The 19,912-nt window shown below is 34.0% G+C and overlaps 1 protein-coding gene across 1 annotated transcript in view; it reads left to right on the plus strand.

Moving 5' to 3' along the window:
• LOC118200447 (protein tolkin-like) overlaps positions 1 to 19,912 on the plus strand; it is a 584,765-nt gene that overhangs the window by 371,139 nt on the left and 193,714 nt on the right. The window contains exon 8 of the mRNA XM_085819846.1: positions 9,626 to 9,850. Coding sequence (XP_085675972.1) covers positions 9,626 to 9,850 — 225 coding nt within the window. The remainder of the gene's footprint in view (positions 1 to 9,625; positions 9,851 to 19,912) is intronic.

Raw genomic sequence — 19,912 nt, forward strand, 5'->3', positions numbered from 1 at the left:
ACGTTTAAAATTTAATAAAATACGCAATAAATAAGTACACCTTTGACGTACGAAATGAACCAAAAAAGGAAACAAAATAAAGTTAAATACACAGCAGTAAGAAAATACATAGAAACAAAATCACCAAAAAAAAAAAAAACAAATTAAACATTTATTTATTTTGCAACGATGTTTAATACATATTTATTATGAAAATGAAAGAAGTCAGTAATCTTAATGTTGAGTTTTATTCCCACTTAATTCTTAAATCTGCATCAGTGAGCAATTATTTGTTTCTCTTTCTGGCTCATTAGTAAAATTCATTTCAATATTTGAGATATTTTAGAACAGCTTCATTGAATTTCAAGCGTTAGATTTATTTTTAATAAATTCTGCGTTTGAATAGAGAGACGCAAACGCATACATGAATGCACAAATACTTAAACATTTTTTGAATAAAAAGGCTTAGGAAGGAACTGTGGAATAAAATTGAAAGAACTTGTGCACGAGATAAAAATATCACCCAATTCGAAGTTACACAAAGACAAAATGGAACAGATTCAGTAAAGAAAACATGCGTTTTCCTTTTCTTCTCAATCTTTATTTGAGCGCCGTGTCTGCAAACGTAATTTATCTGTCACAGATGAGGAAAAGTAGAAGTGTAATCTTATTTGTGGTACAAAGGTTTTTGCAGACCCTGCAAGACTACTGGAAACCCAGGTCTATTCTTAGTAAAACAAATACGTTTTGCATTTATTCTAAAATATTGCGTAAGGATAGTTTTCCCGCAAAAATTCTGGGAAACCAAGACGTACCTTTTTAACTTATAATTTTAAAAGAGTAATCTTGGTTCTGGTTGTAATCACATTGGTGATTACCATTTTTAGAAGCTTCAAGCAGTAATTGTCGTCTTCATAAGCATTCATATTCAGTAATTAAAATGATTAATTAGCTTTGAATTAAGTATTACAAAAGGTAGAATCATACAAAAGGTAGAATAAGTATTACAAAAGGTAGAATAGAAAAAGGTAGTTGTATCATTTATCTATCAAGAAACCACAGATTGACGGATTCAATTCCAGTTATTTTCTTTCGCCTTTTTTTCATAACTCTATGGGTTGCGATGGAAATTATTTGGTAAGTAATCGAATTACTTTGTCTCTTTTTTTTCGTTTTCCAGTATTCTCATTTCCGCCGAAGAAATTAAATAAAATGCTTATGTTTCCTTACCTTTCGATGTCACCAGTACGTATCCACGTGAACTGATGGGTTCTTAGTCTATTTTTCCTTTACAGTGAAATCGCGAGTAGTAATCTTAATGCATTCCTGACGGCGATTTGTCAACAGAAATGATTTTAAGCCGAAATAATTTCCCTGTAGGAATTAATGTCAAATGGATTAATTAATTGGCCACAGGTACTTACTTATTTAAACTTTACAACAGTATACTTTAAGCACAAGTTCGTAATCAAAAACCAATGGAAATCATTACATATAAAAGAAAATAAGCACAAGATTAAGCAGGTAAAACAGAGGAAAACTTAATTTAATTTTTGTCTGTACAGAGTAGACAGTATAAATGGAAAAGGGTGAGGAAGATTTTCTTGTTTAAATGAGAAATTGTTTTCCATAAAAACAATAGATAACTAACTATCTTGAAGAAGCGTCTTATTTTCTTTTCTGTCCCCCTAAGCGCTAATCGACTCTGTTTGAGACCCAATGGGACTCGATTTCACTCAAATTTTGTGCAATTTTGTGTTGTCCACTTAGCGACAACACAAAGTTAAAATACTTCTAAAGTGAGACACAGCATTGCCCTTGAAAATGCGCGTGCTGTAGCTTGCTACTGCTTCGTGGCATCGTTACGTGAAAACTGCATCTTATCCCATTTGGAACAAATTTCGTGGACCACAGAACTAGGGTAATTTTTTTTCATCCTCTTCTTCTGAAGATATTTTTTTTCGCTATCGCCTTCTGCTGCTTTTGAAACTGTAGTTCTTTCTTCTAGGGCTTGGAACTCCTGCGTGCCTTCATTGTTAACTTTCTAGCCCATGGTTTTGCTCAGAGGTAAATTGTAATGGATAGCCAAAAATGTCCTAAGTGTGAAAGAGCTCGTCATCTCATCTGTCAACACTCTGAGCACTGTCAACGCTGAGTCTCTGCCTGTAACTCACACTGGTCACAATTATCCTCCAGGCGGAAACCATGGTCCTTGCTTCCAGGCTTTGTTTAATCATGGTTTTTTCTGCCAGGCTTTCTCAATGTGAGTTAAGAAATGAAAACTACTGAAAATACGTTTGCAGAAGGCTCTGAATACTAATTATGTGGCACAGGTTGTCTCAAAATACCTCTGAAAATTATACGTTGCTGACGTCGGGGCGCGAGACTGTGCATCAGAAATTCTAAAGTTATGCTCATTTTAAAATTATATTGATACTGTTACGAAATGTACAGGCGCGGTGAGATAGCTTTACCGCAAAGCAATTTTAGGGTTGCCATAAAATGGCAAGGAGAAAACAAAGATGCAACATTTGGCGAGAAATCGCCGATTTGGCAACATTTGGCGATAAGATTGGCGATATACCATAGACGGTTGGAGAACCTTCTGGAACAAATTCTTACCGGTTTAGCCCAGAATGTTCTCGAACACAAGCCGAAAGCTATAATATAAACTCTGCTGGTCCGTAGCCAGTTTACTTCATCGAGAAGGCGAGTCAGAGTCCCTCATCTGGAGTGCGAGAGAGTTAGTATCGAGTGTGTGGGCCTCGTCTAGCGAGATGATAGTCAGTCACTGAGCGAGTGTCTCGAAGTCTAGCACCGAGTTGGTCGTCGAGTGCATCGAAGAGTCTCTTAGTGTATCGCGGTTAGTGCGTCGTCGAGAGAGCGTGTTGAGCTCAGGGAAAGACTGAACCGAAGAGCCTGGAGTCGTGCTCTGTGTGACGTGGAGTGCATCGCGAGTTGTAGCGTAGAGAGTCTCGAGAGTACGTGGAGTTCCGAAAATGACCGAGCTGAGTCGGGAGCTGTACTTGGGTGCTTTACAGTGAAGCTGTCTCCACCGTTATAGCCTGATAACCTGAAGGATGGGTCGCTGATTGTGTTAGCGCGTTTATAGTAGATCTTAGACGACTGTAAAACGTGACTTTGGAGCTGTCCTAATTAATATCGGCCAATAAAGTGTGTTTCGATACTTCATCAAGTAGTATTGTCATTATTCACTCAAAATCCTCACGAACCCCGTAAGAACATGAAGGGAGGAAATAACGTAACAAGTGGTGTCAGAAGAAAAACGCAACAATACCGCTGCTGAATTGAATTTTAATGGTTTAAGAGCGAAGAACATGATATTTAATAAATAAAGGTATCACAGAAAACGTTAGAAAAACGCCTCTATAGGCGTAATGTAAAATCTGAAAGCTTTCAGACTTTTTTTTAAATTAATCTAATTTTTAATTTATTATTTTTTATAATGAATGTATCAGTTTACTAATATATAGCAGAAGTCACAAAATTAGCGTCTGATAAGTGGAGAAGCATGCAATTCCATCAGTTAATAGAAATTAATTATAGGAAAACAGCGATTAATTTTAAGTACGCGTTTAAATTTCAGAATATAGCTCCAAACGTTTCTCTGAAATATACAACAGGGAAATCTTGCAAAAAAGAAAAATTTTTTTGAAAGGTTTGGAATTTTAACGGTTACCCAAAAGGGTTTTGTAACGTTTTTCAGGCCCTCGATAAGCTTGTAGTCTACCAATCTGCTGTTACACTCACTCCTTCAACCCCCCTTGTAATTTTAAGCATAATTTTCTTCGCATTTACGCCATATACAATTCGACAGCAAAATTACAAAAATTTTAAAATCAGTGTAGCAGTATACGTTTAGAATTCCTGATACAGTGTCAGCATACATTTTTCTGTTTTTTTTTTTTTTTTTTTTTTTTCGGTCTTTCTCAGTTTACCATTTCAATGTGAATTGATTCACCATTTCTATTTTCTCTTAAAAATGGTTTTTACAAAACTTTTTTTGTCTTTTTATTATTAACATTTCTTGTTTTACTTTATTTATTAAATATCACGTTCTTGGAGCTTACGCCACATAAAATTCTATTCATCAGCAAAATCACACACATATTTAAAAACAACATATCGTTAGAATATTCGATAGACAGTCTCGGCACGCTGGATATAAAAAAGTTTTATTCCGTGCAGTGTTGACAGATGAGATAATGTTTCCTTCGTGACTAGCGTTTCTTTTGGGCCTTAAAAATAATCTGAAAGCTTTCATATTTTATATTACGCTCTAAAGGGGCTTTTATTTTAACATATTGTGTGTTACCTTTATTTATTAAATATAATTTTTTTCGCATTAAAGGCGTAAAATTCAATTCAACAGCAATATCGAAAATTATTTAAAAGAGCATATCTTGAGAATTTGCGATTCACCGCGCCCTGGAGATTTTTTTTTTTTTTTTTTTTTTTTTTTTTTTTGGGTAAAGTGTTGCTATTGCTCGCTTTGAAGTCGTTGAGTTTCTTAATCAAAAACTCATAAATGCTGTACAAAATATGAAACAGATTATAAAACAAATTCCAAATTTGGGCTTCCTGATGCCGATAATCGGGTGGAGAAGTACGTTATTCAAAATTGGATGGCTCTAGGTACCGTTGTTTTATCAAAATGCAAGAAACATATATACGTTTATGCAGATTCTTCATTATTTAATTTTTTAAATATAGTCTAGAGTTCTAATATTTGTTGGCATCAATTAAAAAAGTGATTCGCCGTTTATAGTGAATCAACGCAAAATGCCAAAATGAAATTAACAGTCCTTCTTGCGCAAATTTCCCCTAAAGAAAACAAGAAAAGAAAAAAAGAAAAAAGCAGGTCATTTGTATTTATTTTGTACGCTTCTTCATCATCAGCACTTTTTTTTTAAAGTGTAAAAGCAGAAATTCTTAAAGTTACATATTTCATGTATACTAATATATTTTTTAAGACTTTTCGGGTGTGGATAAGTGAATTATGTTTCACTGAGAAATAAACTTTCAGAAACATTTCCTCTCCAAAGGTAAATTTTTATTTTTTTAACAGACCCTTATTTTGCTTTTAAAATATTTGTATATCTTCTGTTATTTAAAGTTTTATTTAATGGAGACGAAACAAATCATTGCATACAGTATGACAAATTCTGATATGGAGTATGAGATTTTTATCTAAAATACTTCTTGGTTTTTCCATATTCGAATAATCCTTACTTTCTCCTTAACTGAGTTAAAAAAATTCATAGCTTCCTTAGTACTATCGATATCTCTTTGCGTCATTTCTTGGTTAATCAATTCTCTCTATTTCTTCTTATCTTCTTTTGCCGCTGAATGGCTTTCGGAAAAGGAAATTACTTATGTTTAATTTATGTTCCTGCAAATAAGATTACATTTAATGAATCTATGTCTGCCTGCTGATCAGAATTTTTTCCTGAATATGTAATTCAGGATCTCATGGATACAAAGAGTGAAGTCTTAATCAGTTAACTTTATCCATCCGATATATTTCCTGCTCAGCTCTTTTTTTTTTCTCCTGGTATAGTCTAGCAGAATTTCTTTTACTGTATTGAATAAATTTTATCTGCGACGTATAGCGATAACGCCCTTGAGCCATAGCTTATAATTTATTAGAGTAAGTTAATAATAAATCACTAACTAAAATGAAATTTTTAAAATGTTAATCATGACCTGTATCTTTTTTTTTCAGAAAAAATATACCCTTTAAATACAATGCATGGCATTTGTTAGAAGTTGCATATTTAATTGCGCATTAGATATACAGGGGTTGGACAAAAATATGGAAACACCTTTAAAAAAACATGTTTCTTTGCTTAATATGGTGTAGGAAACCCGTTGGCATCCAAAACAGCTTGCAGTCTTCTCGGAATGGATAAATACAGTTCCTGTGTGTTTGCCAAGGGAATATTATACCATTCTTCCTGCAAAACGGTGGCAAGTTCAGATAACGATGTTGGCGGTGGACAACGAGAACGCACTTTCCGTTCCAATGTAGACCACAAAGGTTCGATAATATTCAGGTCTGGTGACTGTGGTGGCCAGGGAAGATGGGACAACTCATCCTCGTTCTCAGAAAACCAGTCCTGGACAATGTGAGCTGTGTGAACAGGGGCTTTGTCGTCTTGGAAGACACCATCACCATCGGGGAACAAAGTTTGTACCATGGGATGAACTTGATCGGCCAAAATGTTCACATAAGTCTTGGCAGTCATGTGCCCTGACACAGTTATCATGGGGCTAGCAGAGAACCACGATATGGCTGCCCAAACCATAACAGAACCCCCGCCATGTTTCACTCTTGGCAACAAGCAGTCTGTATTATAGGCTTGAGATGGCGTTCTCCAGACGTAAACTCGGCCAGAAGTGGGAAACAATGTGAAAGAAGAATCGTCAGACCATATTACTCGCTTCCACTGCTCTATAGTCCAGGCTTTATGACTTAAACACCACCTTTTACTGTTACGGGCATTAGCATCACTGATGAGTGGCTTCTCAATTGCCAGCACGGCCAGCAATTCCCTGTTTATGAAGCTCTCTTCTAATTGTTCTGGTACTCACAGGGTTCGGTAACACAACATTCATTTCAGCAGTAACTTTTGCAGCTGTGGTCTTCTTATTTTTCGTCACAATTGTCCTTAATGATCGTCTGTCACGATCACTCAGGACACACTTTCGTCCGCGCTGTGATTTAGCAGATGATGTTTTTCCGCTTTTCAAATATGCGGAATAAATCTTCGATACAGTACCTCTTGAAACACTAAACACCTCGGCTACCTTGCTTACGGAAGCTACCATACGTGCTCCAACAATTTGCCCATGTTCGAAGTCTGTTAACTCTGACATAATGCAATGACAACCTCACATAACAGTACTCCGACAACAACTGAACTGTTTAGCACATTTACGAAGTTGTATAGGTGGCGTCAGTAGTCAAAAACGCCAGCGCCACCTACATATTTCATTAAATTCAATCTTTCTTTTCAACAACATACAACTTTTCATCTTTTCAACAACAAACATGCATTTCACAAGATGTTTCCATATTTTTGTCCATCCACTGTATCTATACATGTAAATAAGAAAGTATGTTTGTGTGTCCTTTAATAAATCAATCACTACTATAGCTATCGTAGCCAAACTTTGTACGATTTTTTTCCTGGGTTCTGGAAAAGGTCAACCTCCACTTTTTTCCCAAAAAAGAAAAGTAGCTAAAATCAGAGATATTAATTAAAAATTCGAAAACACGATCATTTTCACCCTCATTTTTCCGAGTGGCAACATTCTCGCAAGATGTAGATGAAAATTTGCTTTATTTCGAAAGTTGTTGCCACTGCTCGCTTTCAAATCCTAGAGTTTGTCAATAAAAAAAAAATTCTAAGCGTTGCGATGAAATAAAAATAGCATTGCCAAACATTATATATATTATTCCCGATTCCAAAAATTCGTGGGAAGCCATTTCGACTATTCCCATCTTCGTACAACCAAGGTATTAATTAAAAACTCTGAAAGCGCTAATTTTCGCACTCATTTTTCCAAGTGGCAACAAGTCTCGTACGCTGGAGATAAAAATGCTTTATTTCGAAAAGTGTTGCTACAGCTCGCTTTCAAATCGTAGACTTTCTTAATTAAAAATTTGTAAGTTCTACAAAATCTTATACATATAAAGAGGAATACCTGTTTATGCGTTTGTTTGTTTGTTCACGTTATTGATTTCTGATCAATTATGATCAATTCTTTGCCACATTTAATCGACTAAAATTGAATATAGGTGAAATATAGGATGGAACTTGAGCTTATGCGACCATTTGATTAGAAAGACGAAAATCATTAAAAACTGCGTGCTATTTTAGTTGATATAATGAGAGAGCGTAGTTTTCTATCAAAAATTTTTATGTGGGTTCCATATCTCATCAGACAGAAAAATGTATGACTATGAATCGTATTATTTTGCATCGTTATTAGAGAAGGATTACAGCGGTATCATTCTCTCTGATAGACATATGATGTAACTTAACTGCCATCGGATACTTCCACTAGTTAATTAATAAAATGCTAATAAACAACGATGACTGGGAAAATTAATTGTAAGAAGTCAATCAAGTGAGTACAATTAAAATTAATGGAGTAAAATCAGAAACCAGTTATTTGAGCAGTAGGGCTGAAAATGTTGGTATCTTACACGTAAAAAAGATTAAAATGCATTCGCTTTTTACAAAAGGTAAATTTCTTTCGATAATATTCTTAACAGTGTTTACTGAAGAATTTGATACATGTACTTATATTTTAATATGAATTAATTATTATAATGTAAATTTTCTACCTGTGACCATTTATCGCATTCCTTTGCGCGTTCTCTCGTGGCTTAAATGATAGATAAATCTAGCTTGCTGGAGGATGGATGCTTAAAATCCCGGCGAGAGCGTATTCAATTTATCATGTTTCTGGCTCCAAGAAAACCTAATATATCTACAATGACACCCAAACTGAAAATGAAGTGGACGATAATTCATTACAACCTAGATTTGGATCTCTTTCCTGTCCCCAGTCGCGCTTTAAGAGGACGCATACACCTTAAAACCCGTAAGATCTTCGAATATGTAACTGTTACAAGAATTGGGATAACGTATTTATTTTAAAAGCAATTACTTTCACCTTTTTACAGCTGACTGCATAATATAGCTGCTTTCTGAATTAGTAATCAGAACGTTTGTCTTGCCACAAATACTTTTATAATTTAATCCACTTTGTGACAAAATGTTTCGTCGTGTTTCCACTTTGCGCGCACAGTTTAAAGCATTCTATTGCATAATTTAATTCCATATTTAATATATAGATTTTATAACATTTGGAAACTACTGTGAACCAAAAATTCTAAGAATTTCATATGAAATTTTTATTTTATTTGGAGTAGAGTTTATAAAATGTACAGTATTAAAAAAATCTGTAATGTTTTTGTGCATAGAATTTTTTAATATTAAAATATGCATCAGATTTTTCGTTCAGTTAAAAAATAGTGCCCATATAAAGAAGTCCATCAAATTTCAAGTACGTACCATTAGCCATTTTCAAAATATCATGCGCACAAGGTGGAAACATGACGAAAATTTTGTCACAAAGCGGATTAAATTACAAAAATATTTGTGGCAACACAAACTTTTTGGTTACTAGTTCCCAAAGCAGCTATATTATGTAGTCAGCTGTAAAAAGTTGGAAGTAATTGCTTTTAAAATAAATAAAATATCCCTATTTTTGCAACAGTCAAATATTCGAAGATCATAAGGGGTTTAAGGTGTATGAGCCCCCTTAAGTGGGAGAAAATATAAGGAATAATCTCATTCTCCATACGTGTTCTCAATGTGTAATAAGGTGTCATATCCATCTAGCAAATAGTAAATCCGTGGCTCGAATTCCGATGAGGGAATCTTGACTTTTCATGTTTGCTACTTGGAAAATTTTAATTATCTTTGCTCGTTATGTAAACTGAAGGAGCAACAATAACTTTTGCCTTTTGTTGACTTTTGTTTGTTTATGATCTAAGAGACTTATTCTGTGTTATGCTGCATGTTATTTGCTCCTTGTTTGTTTGCAGAGTGTGGCAAGACCTTGCAAAGCCCGAGTGGCACTTTCTCTTCCCCTGATTATTCCGCCTCCAGTCCGCCACCTGAAGGTGACCACTGCGAGTGGCGCATCACGGCTACCCAAGGTGAGCGCATCATCCTCAATATCACCGAGATTGATCTCCACAAATCAGAAAATTGTGATACAGACTACCTCGAAGTGAGAGATGGATATTGGTACAAGTCACCGTTGCTCGGTAAGTTTACTTATTTCTGTGTTTTTAGAGGATTTGGATTTGAAAATATTAATTCAGTCCGAGAGTATTGCGCATGACCTGTGGACTTCATTAAGTTCTTACGAATGTTACTCTGTGGAGCGTTTGCTGATGTTGGATATCTTAAGCCTGCAGTAAAGTGTCATAGGAAAGATTTCGAATATGCTCAGCAAAAACATTTCGGATTTCTGATATATGATAATCAATAGTAGTATTTCTAGTTTTAAATCTCTGGATGATCATGTTTATTTTTGAGTGTATCTCTAGGGTACATATCCTCAAAATTTTTTAATTTTGTACTACGTAAATAAAAATTTAAAAAAATATATGTTCCATACTAACAGCTTTTTCAATTAAAAGTCAATGCATCTACAGAATAAAACGTTTTAAATTTTGATTATTGAATTATATTCGTAAAAAGAACGGACGGTTTAAATAAATATATATTGTTGCGAAAGCCCAGCTGCGGTACGATAGCTTCTCCGAAAAGCGGGTTTAGGCTTGCCAGAAAATGGCAAGGATAGACAGGCTTGCCAGATTTCACGCGAAATCGCCCATTTGGCGATATGCCATAGACGGAGCGAGAACATTCTAGAACGAATTCCTACCGGTTTTCCCGAGAATGTTCTTGAAGGTAGATCGAAAGTTCTACCCTGCCTGTACGCGGAGTAGTAGTGTATCGTGAGGAGTAGTGAGAGTTTGTTGAGTTAAGAGATTAACGCGAGAGCGATCGACCGAGTCGGAAGCTGTACTATAGCACTTTGCTGTGTAGCTGTCTTCACCGTTGTAGCCTGTAGCCTGAAGGGCTGATTGTTTCAGAGTGTTTTCCGACGAACGTAACGCGTCTTTGAAACTGTCATGTGTAATAATGACGAATAAATTGTGTTTTGATTCTTGATCAAGTGTTGTCATCAGTCGCTCCAAATCCACGAACTCGTAGAATGTAACAATATATTGTAGTAAACAGTGGGCAATAATGCACAGTAGCAAATATTCAGATTTTTGAGACAGATGATATTGTTTCATTTTAATCAATTTCGATATGTTGAACTAATATTTTCATTAATTTCTAGCATAACAAGATTCAAGGTGCAGTCGTGTCCTATATTTATCTTTCGTTAATAGTGTGGCTGAAAATCCAGTTTCTCAAAGACATGTGGTGTTCAAAAGCATATTTGTTTTCACTAATATTCCGCTTTGTCGGAAATATATTTATCTCCGCTTTAAATTCATTCAGGACATTCATTTAAATCTGTAAGAAAATTGTACCATCAAAAATAATGTAACGTGCCATTAGAAGTAATTGTATCATAGTTTGCGAAAACAGCTCCATAGTAAAATGGATGATTTATCTAACTGCTTTTACCAGGGCATGTCTTACAAAAATGCAAAGATATTGAAGAAGACATTAGCAGTTTTGGGATTCTCTTTAATTGAATGTGAGAATAAAGACTGTTTCATGTGAAGTCAAGACCTTCTGCTCCGGTAACTGAGACTAATGTTACAGACTAAACTACTGTTTAAAGCTTTCTATTGGCTTCATATAGGTTCTACTTAAGAATGGCATCTGGATATGCTAGTTGACGGTGTGGTCGGACGCATTTTCTTTGACTGAGTAATATACCTTTTCCAGTCTTTTTGTCTTGTATACTTTTATGAAACCATGAGAGCATTTTGCTTTTGTAATTTGTCCGATCTTTTGCTCTAATAGCTTCAGCAATTTCAGCCTAACTGAAAGCTGCTTGCGAATTACCAACCTTAGACAAAGTAGCAAAATACTGTTGTGGATATGACCCAAAAGCTGCTTCCTCAATAATTTTTATTTGGTTGTCTTAATATGTGTGATTTCAACAAACAAAAACAATTCAATAAATTCTGTATCATTATAATGGAGAGGTGAACAAGAATATATTTTTGCCTTCTTTGTACATAGTAAAAAGGAAGTACTGTCATCGCGAAACATTTCGGGTATCATATTTCAACGAAAATATCCATTTCGGCTTCTATCAAATAAACTTTAACGATGTTTTTGCGTGACATCTGTACGTATGGACAGAATAAAGGACTCATTTTCCCCAAAAAAATTATAAAACTGATTTAAAATGGATTCTGAAAAGATTTTTTCGTGGCATCTGTGCGTACATACGTCTGTACGTATGTATCTTGTATAGCTCAAAAACGAGTAGCCTCAGAACATTGAAATTTTATATATATGATTACAACATGTAGATATGCACCTCCTATTTTGGTTGCAATCGGCCGCACCAAACGTATATAAATATATATCCACTCTATTACTCGGCTCAGTGAGCTCAGTTTTTTTTAATCTTATATGTTGGTAAATTGCGCAATTTTCCTTTAAAATGATTGGATTATGTTGTTTTTATCTTCCGGTTAAGATTTTTATACCTTTAGTAATCTGTATGTAATATTTGTAGATTTATCAACAATTTAAAAGTTCTTTAAGTGCGGCTAAGCCTAATTATTTTTACCATAGCAGCCATATTTGTTTACATTTGAAACTTAGAGAAATAGTGGATTTGTGTCCAATCTAGAAAAACTAAGCTGCGCAGCATCAAAGATAACGTCTTCGTCTATTATTGCGAATTAAATCATGCTTAATCCATTCTGGAGTTTATTCGAGGAAATAAGTGTTTAAGATTTACTTCGTATTTTTTAAAATAGATATTTTAAGTTTTTATGTATTTTTACCTTGTCGCGAAGTAAGAACTCAATTAATTGAATGAGAAATACTGAATCGTTTGTCAAAAACTGTTTCTTTTTTGTTTGTTTGTTTGTTTAATTTTTTTATAGATCGTTTTAGATTTATTATAGTATTTGAATAGGACATGTGGCAACGATTAGATAATTCTTCAGATGTTATATAATTTTTGTGCATTCTAAGTTATAAAATGAATGAGATGTAACGCTGTGAAGTGAACCTAGCGCCAGAGTGTCAACAAAAAATGCGTTTAATTTAATATTCCGTACAAGGAATTGTACATGGGGTGTACACATCAAACTTTTTTAAATAAGAAAAGCTTCCAGAAGCAGTTTTATACAGTAATCAAAATTTAATAATTTATTAAAACTATAATCAGATATAGGTGTATTATAAAACGTTAAAAATACCATAAAATAAAAAGAACATATTAATTAATTATGGAAAAACAAAGATTATCTTTCAAAAAAAGACATAGCATTTTAATATTCTCATAGATTTTTTATAAATATTTTTTTTCATGCTTTAGATTGAGTTTTTCCAAGCGAAATTTAATCGCATTCTCCATTAACGGCAAAAATGTTTTGGAGATTTATTTTGTGTCTCACAATTTTTTCTAGTGTAAATAAACTCCAATTATTTCAAATATGCTTGCGAAAAAACTGCAACTATTCTGACTTCATGTTATCAATATTAAACTTTTATAATAAACCAAATTTGCGGATAAAACGCCATCAGCCATATAATACAATTAGATGAAAAATTATTGGGTTTTTCAAATTTAGCTTTAAAATTTAGGCCTATAGAAGAACCATCATTAAGAATAAATATTCGAGCTGATGTACGATAAACTGCAACCTACCTTAAAATAAATTTTTGTATTTTTAATGGTTTTGTGACAATTTTTCCGAAGGCTTACTAACAAGACAGAACAAGAAGAAGCGGACGGGGTGTAAGAATTTTATCGTTGGTTTTATAGGTATAGCCCACCACTAATTTAAGTGCTTCGTCCCATATTTCATGAAGAATACTCGGAAGGGACGGATACAAGGTTTTCACGTTCATTTTTTTACTCCACCAAACTCCTCCACAGGACTTTTTCTTCGCTTATGTTTCAAGAGCCCCATGCCGCACATGCATTATACAGGGTGATTGCTAATTCATGGTACAAACTCTGAAGGCTGGTACAGGGCACTGTAAAAATCACATTTTGTACAAGAACAACGTATGGTCAAAAGTGAAGCGTCGAAGCACAAACACAGGAAAGAACAAATGACAGGGAAAGTGTTATATTTTCATAACCTCGTTTACGAGTGGAAATTAATTTACAAAATTAATTACTATACAAAATTAATTTAAAATTAAAAAATTAATTAAAATTAAATAAAAATTAATTGAAATTAATTTACAAAAATAATTTACAAAAATAATTTGCAAAATGTGATTGCTAGTGTCCTGTACCAGTCCTCAAAGTTTCTACCATGAATTAGTAGTCATGCAGTCAGTATATACTTGCAAACATTCATGCCTTCTGCAAGATTCGAAGCCAGCAGCGAAGATGCAGCAGCCAGCATCCCTATCGGCTATACGTTAAGGGTAGAAAGCTTTGCTAACGATGAGTTTTAAGTTAAATTATGTACTGTTCTTCAAGGCTTGGCTCAGATGGCTTATGCAAATTGCGTTCCAATTAGCAGTAAAAGCAGGATGTTAATCATGAGAAGAGTAACGCTGAGTAACGTCTACGCGACAAAAACCTCATCTGCAAAGACGTAATAAAGACCGTTGCAAAGACGTAAATCGTACTTCGTTTCTACTTTCAAACAGTTATAACAGAGTGTAAGCACATTTGATGTTTTATCCTTTATCAATTCACGTATATCTTCGGAAATTTTACTTTTTGCAGGTATGCTTAGAAATACATCTATTTTAAGATGATGGTGAAAATTTTAAAGATTATAATTCAATATTTTTTTTTAAATTATAAAAATTATTTAAAAATAAAAAATTTTAAAATAAATCATAAAATATATGTGAATTTTATTTGAAATGAACCTGAATTTCGAAATGTGAAAGGAATCAAGTTTAATAAAAAAAAGAGAGATGAGAGATTAATAAATATATACTAAACTCAATTAACACTGAGGGACTAAAATGCAATTTTTACAAAACTTGGCAGGGTGTAATTTGAGTCGTAGGATGGAAATATGGAAAACATGGCATGTCCTTTCAGAAAAAGTCCGATTTTGTGTCAAAATACCTATATTAGAACAATGCAATATATAAATCTAATACATATCGTAAATCGCGCTTACCCGACCTGAAAAACGCAAGCTGAATTTCGTCAATCGGCCCAGTAGAACCAGAGCTGTTCCATTTTTAGTCCAAAGGGACTTGAGTCCCGAAGGACTATTACTTTCGTTTTGGCATTTTGCGTCGGACGGATAAATGTCGGTTCACTTTTCAAACTGTTGCCACAAAATGTTAGAGTCCTGCATTATATTTGAAGAAATTAAATAATGAAAATCTGCGTAAATGTATGTATATTTCTCACATTGTCATAAAATAACGGTACATAGAGTCATCGAATTTTGAATAACGTAATCCTCCAACGAATATGAGCATGTGGAAGACCAAATTTGAAATTTGAAATTTGTTTTATGATCGATTTCCTATTTTTTAAAACTTTGACGAATTTTTGATTAACAAACTCAAGGATTTCAAAGCGAGCAGTGGCAACGTTGTGCAGAAAAAACATTTTTATCTCCAGCGCGTGAGTCTCTGTATCGGAAATTCTAAAGATATGCTCGTTTTAAAACTATTTTGCGATATTGCTGTTGCACTGGATCTTATGGTTTAAGTGCGAGGAACATGATATTTAATAAAGAAAGGTAACACACAAAATGTTAAAAAACGCCCCTTTGGACGTAATTTAAAATCTGAAACATTTCAGATTTTTTTTTTCAGTGTACATTCATTGAAACGAAGAAAGGAGATAAGGAGGGACTGTAGTTAAATATTAGTTAAAGCTTTTTGTGCTTTGGTAAAAAACTTCATCTGTATTCGATAATATTACCTACGCATCTTAGTTTATTTCTTTGATTTTTGTGGGCAGTTTTGTTTCAAGCTGAATGTTTGGGATAATAATTTTTCCCTTTTTCAGCAGAAATTAAATTTAACCCCTTTTTAGACAGAGCCCAGTTAATCCAGTCGTGGTAATCGGGAATTAAATATATCATGAGGATCTTCATCTAACTTATCCATTATCACATTTCTTTCCTTGCCGAGCTAATTTTAAATTCGTAAATTAGCGAAACAAATTTTACTCTCACTGGCTTTATAAATAATATGATTTTCAGAATACATTTGTTGGTAGAATTTTTTCGGAAACACCACATTTTGATTGAGAAATCGATGCCAGTTGGCAGTTAAAAGCATTTAAAATCGACCTCTAATGAGTTTTCCTATCCCTCACTAATAACCATTCTATTTGGATTCTCTGAATAAATGCGACAATTACTTCATTGAATCAATAATGTGCAAAAACGATGAAATGCCTGATACACACGAATGAATTGTACATGCCATTTGAGATGTTACTGCTTGGGAACAAAACGTCTGCAGACGTCGTAAATATAAAAAAACTGTATAATCTCGTTACCTTTCTCATGATATAATTACTGAATCTCGATCGAGGTTCTTATTTCGAAAGAACAAAGCACAAGATAATAATCTTAGGATTAATTCACGCCAAAGCAAAGCAGTTTTCTCATGGGTTTTCCTTATTTTATTTTATTTGTTGAGATACGGGTTATATCATGTGATTCTATTTAATTGCCTTTAGCTAAATCCATAGGAAATCATAGAATTAATACGATGGCAGATGAAAATGAAAGTTTCGTCCCAAAGCTTTACAGTAATATTATATTCACAAGTAGGATAGCTATTTATTGCTCATTTTATCTTTGTTGGCATCCAAAAGTATAAATAGTTTGGTTGTAGAGTCATTAGATTTTTTGAAGCAAGAGACGTGAAACAAAATACCCAATGGACCTACTGGGACTCGAATCCTGGAAGCTCGAGAATACGCGTCGAGTATATGTCAAATTATACCATGAAAGCATGCTGAAAGAAAGAGGGAAAAAATAGGTTATATGGTTAAAGTTTTGATTTGTTTCGTTATATATATATATTGTTGTGGAAACGAAATAAGCATTTGGATGCAAAATGTTTGAACTAGAACAATTCAAACAGCCGTGACTGTATTTTGTATTGGAAGATTTATTTTGTTTAATGCATCATTTTCTATATTAAATATTTCCTGCACTCCTGCTTTCCGTGGTTTTCACCAGAAATGAAAATTAAGAGTGTTTAAATAATGAGCGTGAATCAAATTAAGAGAATGTTGGCAACTTTAACAGGAGTCCTGCAACACCAGTGGTGTCAAAGTAAAATTACATTCGAGCCGAATGCATGATCAGAAAACAGTTGACGGGTTAAAAGAATTTTAAAAAGAAATTTTTTATTAATAAAATGAAAAGTAATTTAAATACATTTTAAATTTCGCTTACTAAAGCACACATAAACAATAATAATAATATTTCAAAAGAAAACATTCAAATTTATATTGATTTTTAATCTGAAATCTGAAGTTTGGTACCTGCAAGACCTTTTTTTTTTTTTTTTTTTTTTTTTTTTGGTTACGATTTATAATTCAATAATACTGAGAGTTATATATTAAACTTTCAAACCAACATTTATTTCAAATAATTATAGAATGTTTACTTAATCATTAAAGAAGCTACTTTAATTTAAACTAAAAATAAGCAAATTATGAAAAGTTTCTAAGTTTTCAAAGAACTTTCCAAGTGGGACAAAAACTTGAGATTAAATAAAGATAACTTAGCAGTCTTTTTCTTACTTGTTAAATTTCTCTTCAACATATAAATAAAATTACATGTGTGAATAATTATAAACTTCTTTATTTCTTATTACAGCGGGATACTTGAGAGACTTTCGTTTCTGAGGTTTGTTTTTATTTCAACTAATTCTCATTCTTAAATGCAATTCTCCACTATTTCACCATTCATAGCATTGTCGCTGATGACAATGAATCCCTGCTAATGATTTCATCTTTTTTCCTATCCATAAAATTGCTCGGGAAAAGTGTTAACTTTTAATTTTAAAACAGCAGAATAAGCAAATCGTACTTTGTCGGGCATCTACCACTATGAGTTGGATTTTATTCACAAAAATAAGAGCAAAATTAGCAGAAAAAAAATCATACGATTGCTTGCAAATCGTTGCCCCTAAAGTAGAATTAGCAAAGGTATTACCAAAGCGCCAAATGATGTACATGCACTTAAGTTGGGAGAATTGAGAAAGAAAAACTGCTGGCCCCAAAACTGCTCTTTCATTCTACAGTGCTATCCCTGATCTGTTGGCGACAGTGGTTCCCGTACCGTGGGGCTGGGGTCGGAGAATACATGGATGTTTGTCTGTGCCGCAATAGCGACCCGAAAGTTCTGAGGCGTAATTTGCTTGTAGTGAAACAGTGGGAAACTCTCGTATCCGTCCTTCGAGGTGTTCTCCATCAAAGTGGAAGTTGGAGCTGCAAAGTTAGCGCTGTGGAACTATAACAATTAATGGTGAAATTCTGCTGCCCCGTTAACTTTTTCCTGTTCTGTCACCATAACTTTCAAATGAAAGATTAAGATGAACTGGCATTCAACTTCAACTCTTTGGTATGTCCAACCAAATTAGATGATAAGTAATTAGCATTATTGACGATGTATATAGGCTATGGTTTGGTTTTTTTCGTTATAACAAAGCACAGGCGGCTATCTGTGCAAAGGGAGGGATACCTTCATGCACGGCTTTCTAAGGAAAACGGGTGATGAAAATACTCATGCACATTCCCCAGGTTTTGTATGTGCAGGTTTGACTCAGGTTAGGTTAGGTTGTATAAATATGACAAAACACACAAAAGCTATTTGTCTAAAGGAAGAAATGCCTTCGTGGAGGCCTTTCTAAAAGAAACTGGCTGTATTTACGTTACACATGGGAAAAATCACGAAACCTGACCATACAGCCAGCCCTTTCTCCTGGGATCGAACTCAGGTCGATCTCCCAGATTTAGCGGTCTTAACCACTCGGCCGGTGGTGGGGCTATGTATGCAAGAAAATTTATACGGTAATTTTAAATTCAGCTTTTAAGCGGATTTTCAATTTGGATGAATGTTTCCAGTAAAATTTTGCACCTTGGCTTATACGCGCATTGATTTATAATCGGAAATTTAGATATACGATTCTTATAATTGCATGAAGTATATGAGCATTATTATTATGCATATAATAATTATTGCACATAGTATAAATAATGTAAAATGTGCTTTGTCATTCAGTATTCAATGTTAACGTAGTGATTGATGTTAAAAAAAAATTTTACCGCACCGAAAGTTTCTTCTATTTTCCTCGAAAGCTCCCATCTCATTCTTTGTTACGGATTTCGTTCGGGAGGGGTCACATAACGGCAGGGGCAAATGAAGATATCCAGGAGATTAACTCTGGCTAATGTTTGTGAACCGTGGACTTGGAGAGAATTAAGCGGCGCAAATTGTTTAAGTTGTAATCAAATGTGAAAATCTGCGATATTAGCTCCGAAATCGATATCGTCGAGGGATCATTTCAGCGCATCTTAATCCTCGCAGGTACCTCTCTGTTCGATGATGCTATATTTCAGAAGTAACCTGATACTAAAATAACGGTGTTGAAACGATGAACTGCTAAACCGTGTTTATTGCGTTGCTTACTTTATTGACTCATTGCTATTATTCTTATAAAAGCGTAATGGCAGATGACTGCAAAATTCCAGTTGATAACAAAAGTAATTAACTTTAACGTTTCTAATTTGCTGCATCTGCGTACTTTGATGCATTTTCTGAAGAAACACCTTTCGCAGTTTAGCTTACAGTTTTCTTTGTTTGTATTTTAAAAATATGAATTCATTCTTTCAAAATGTCGCATGTTGACAAGTTGTGCATTGAGGGCTATGATTTTGCGCTTCCGAAGAGAATTATTCCTATTCCATAATTCAAAAAACATTGTAAAATCCATGGTATTAAAATTTCTGAGGGCGAAGGAAGCAGTATCATTAAGCTGAAAATGAAAGCTATAAATCATTACTTCTACATGGAAAGAAGACTTCAAACAAAAGCTCGTAAAAGGTACTTAATAGATTCTAAAATATTCCTGAAATTAAATCGTTGGTAACAAGAGAAAATCCGCCAACGTAGAAATGAATCGCAGTCTTTAAACACATCTAT

Source organism: Stegodyphus dumicola, chromosome 7 (genome assembly GCF_044657685.1).
Source record: "Stegodyphus dumicola isolate Sdum_Otavi_A_Nest chromosome 7, ASM4465768v1".
NCBI classification, from domain to species: domain Eukaryota; kingdom Metazoa; phylum Arthropoda; class Arachnida; order Araneae; family Eresidae; genus Stegodyphus; species Stegodyphus dumicola.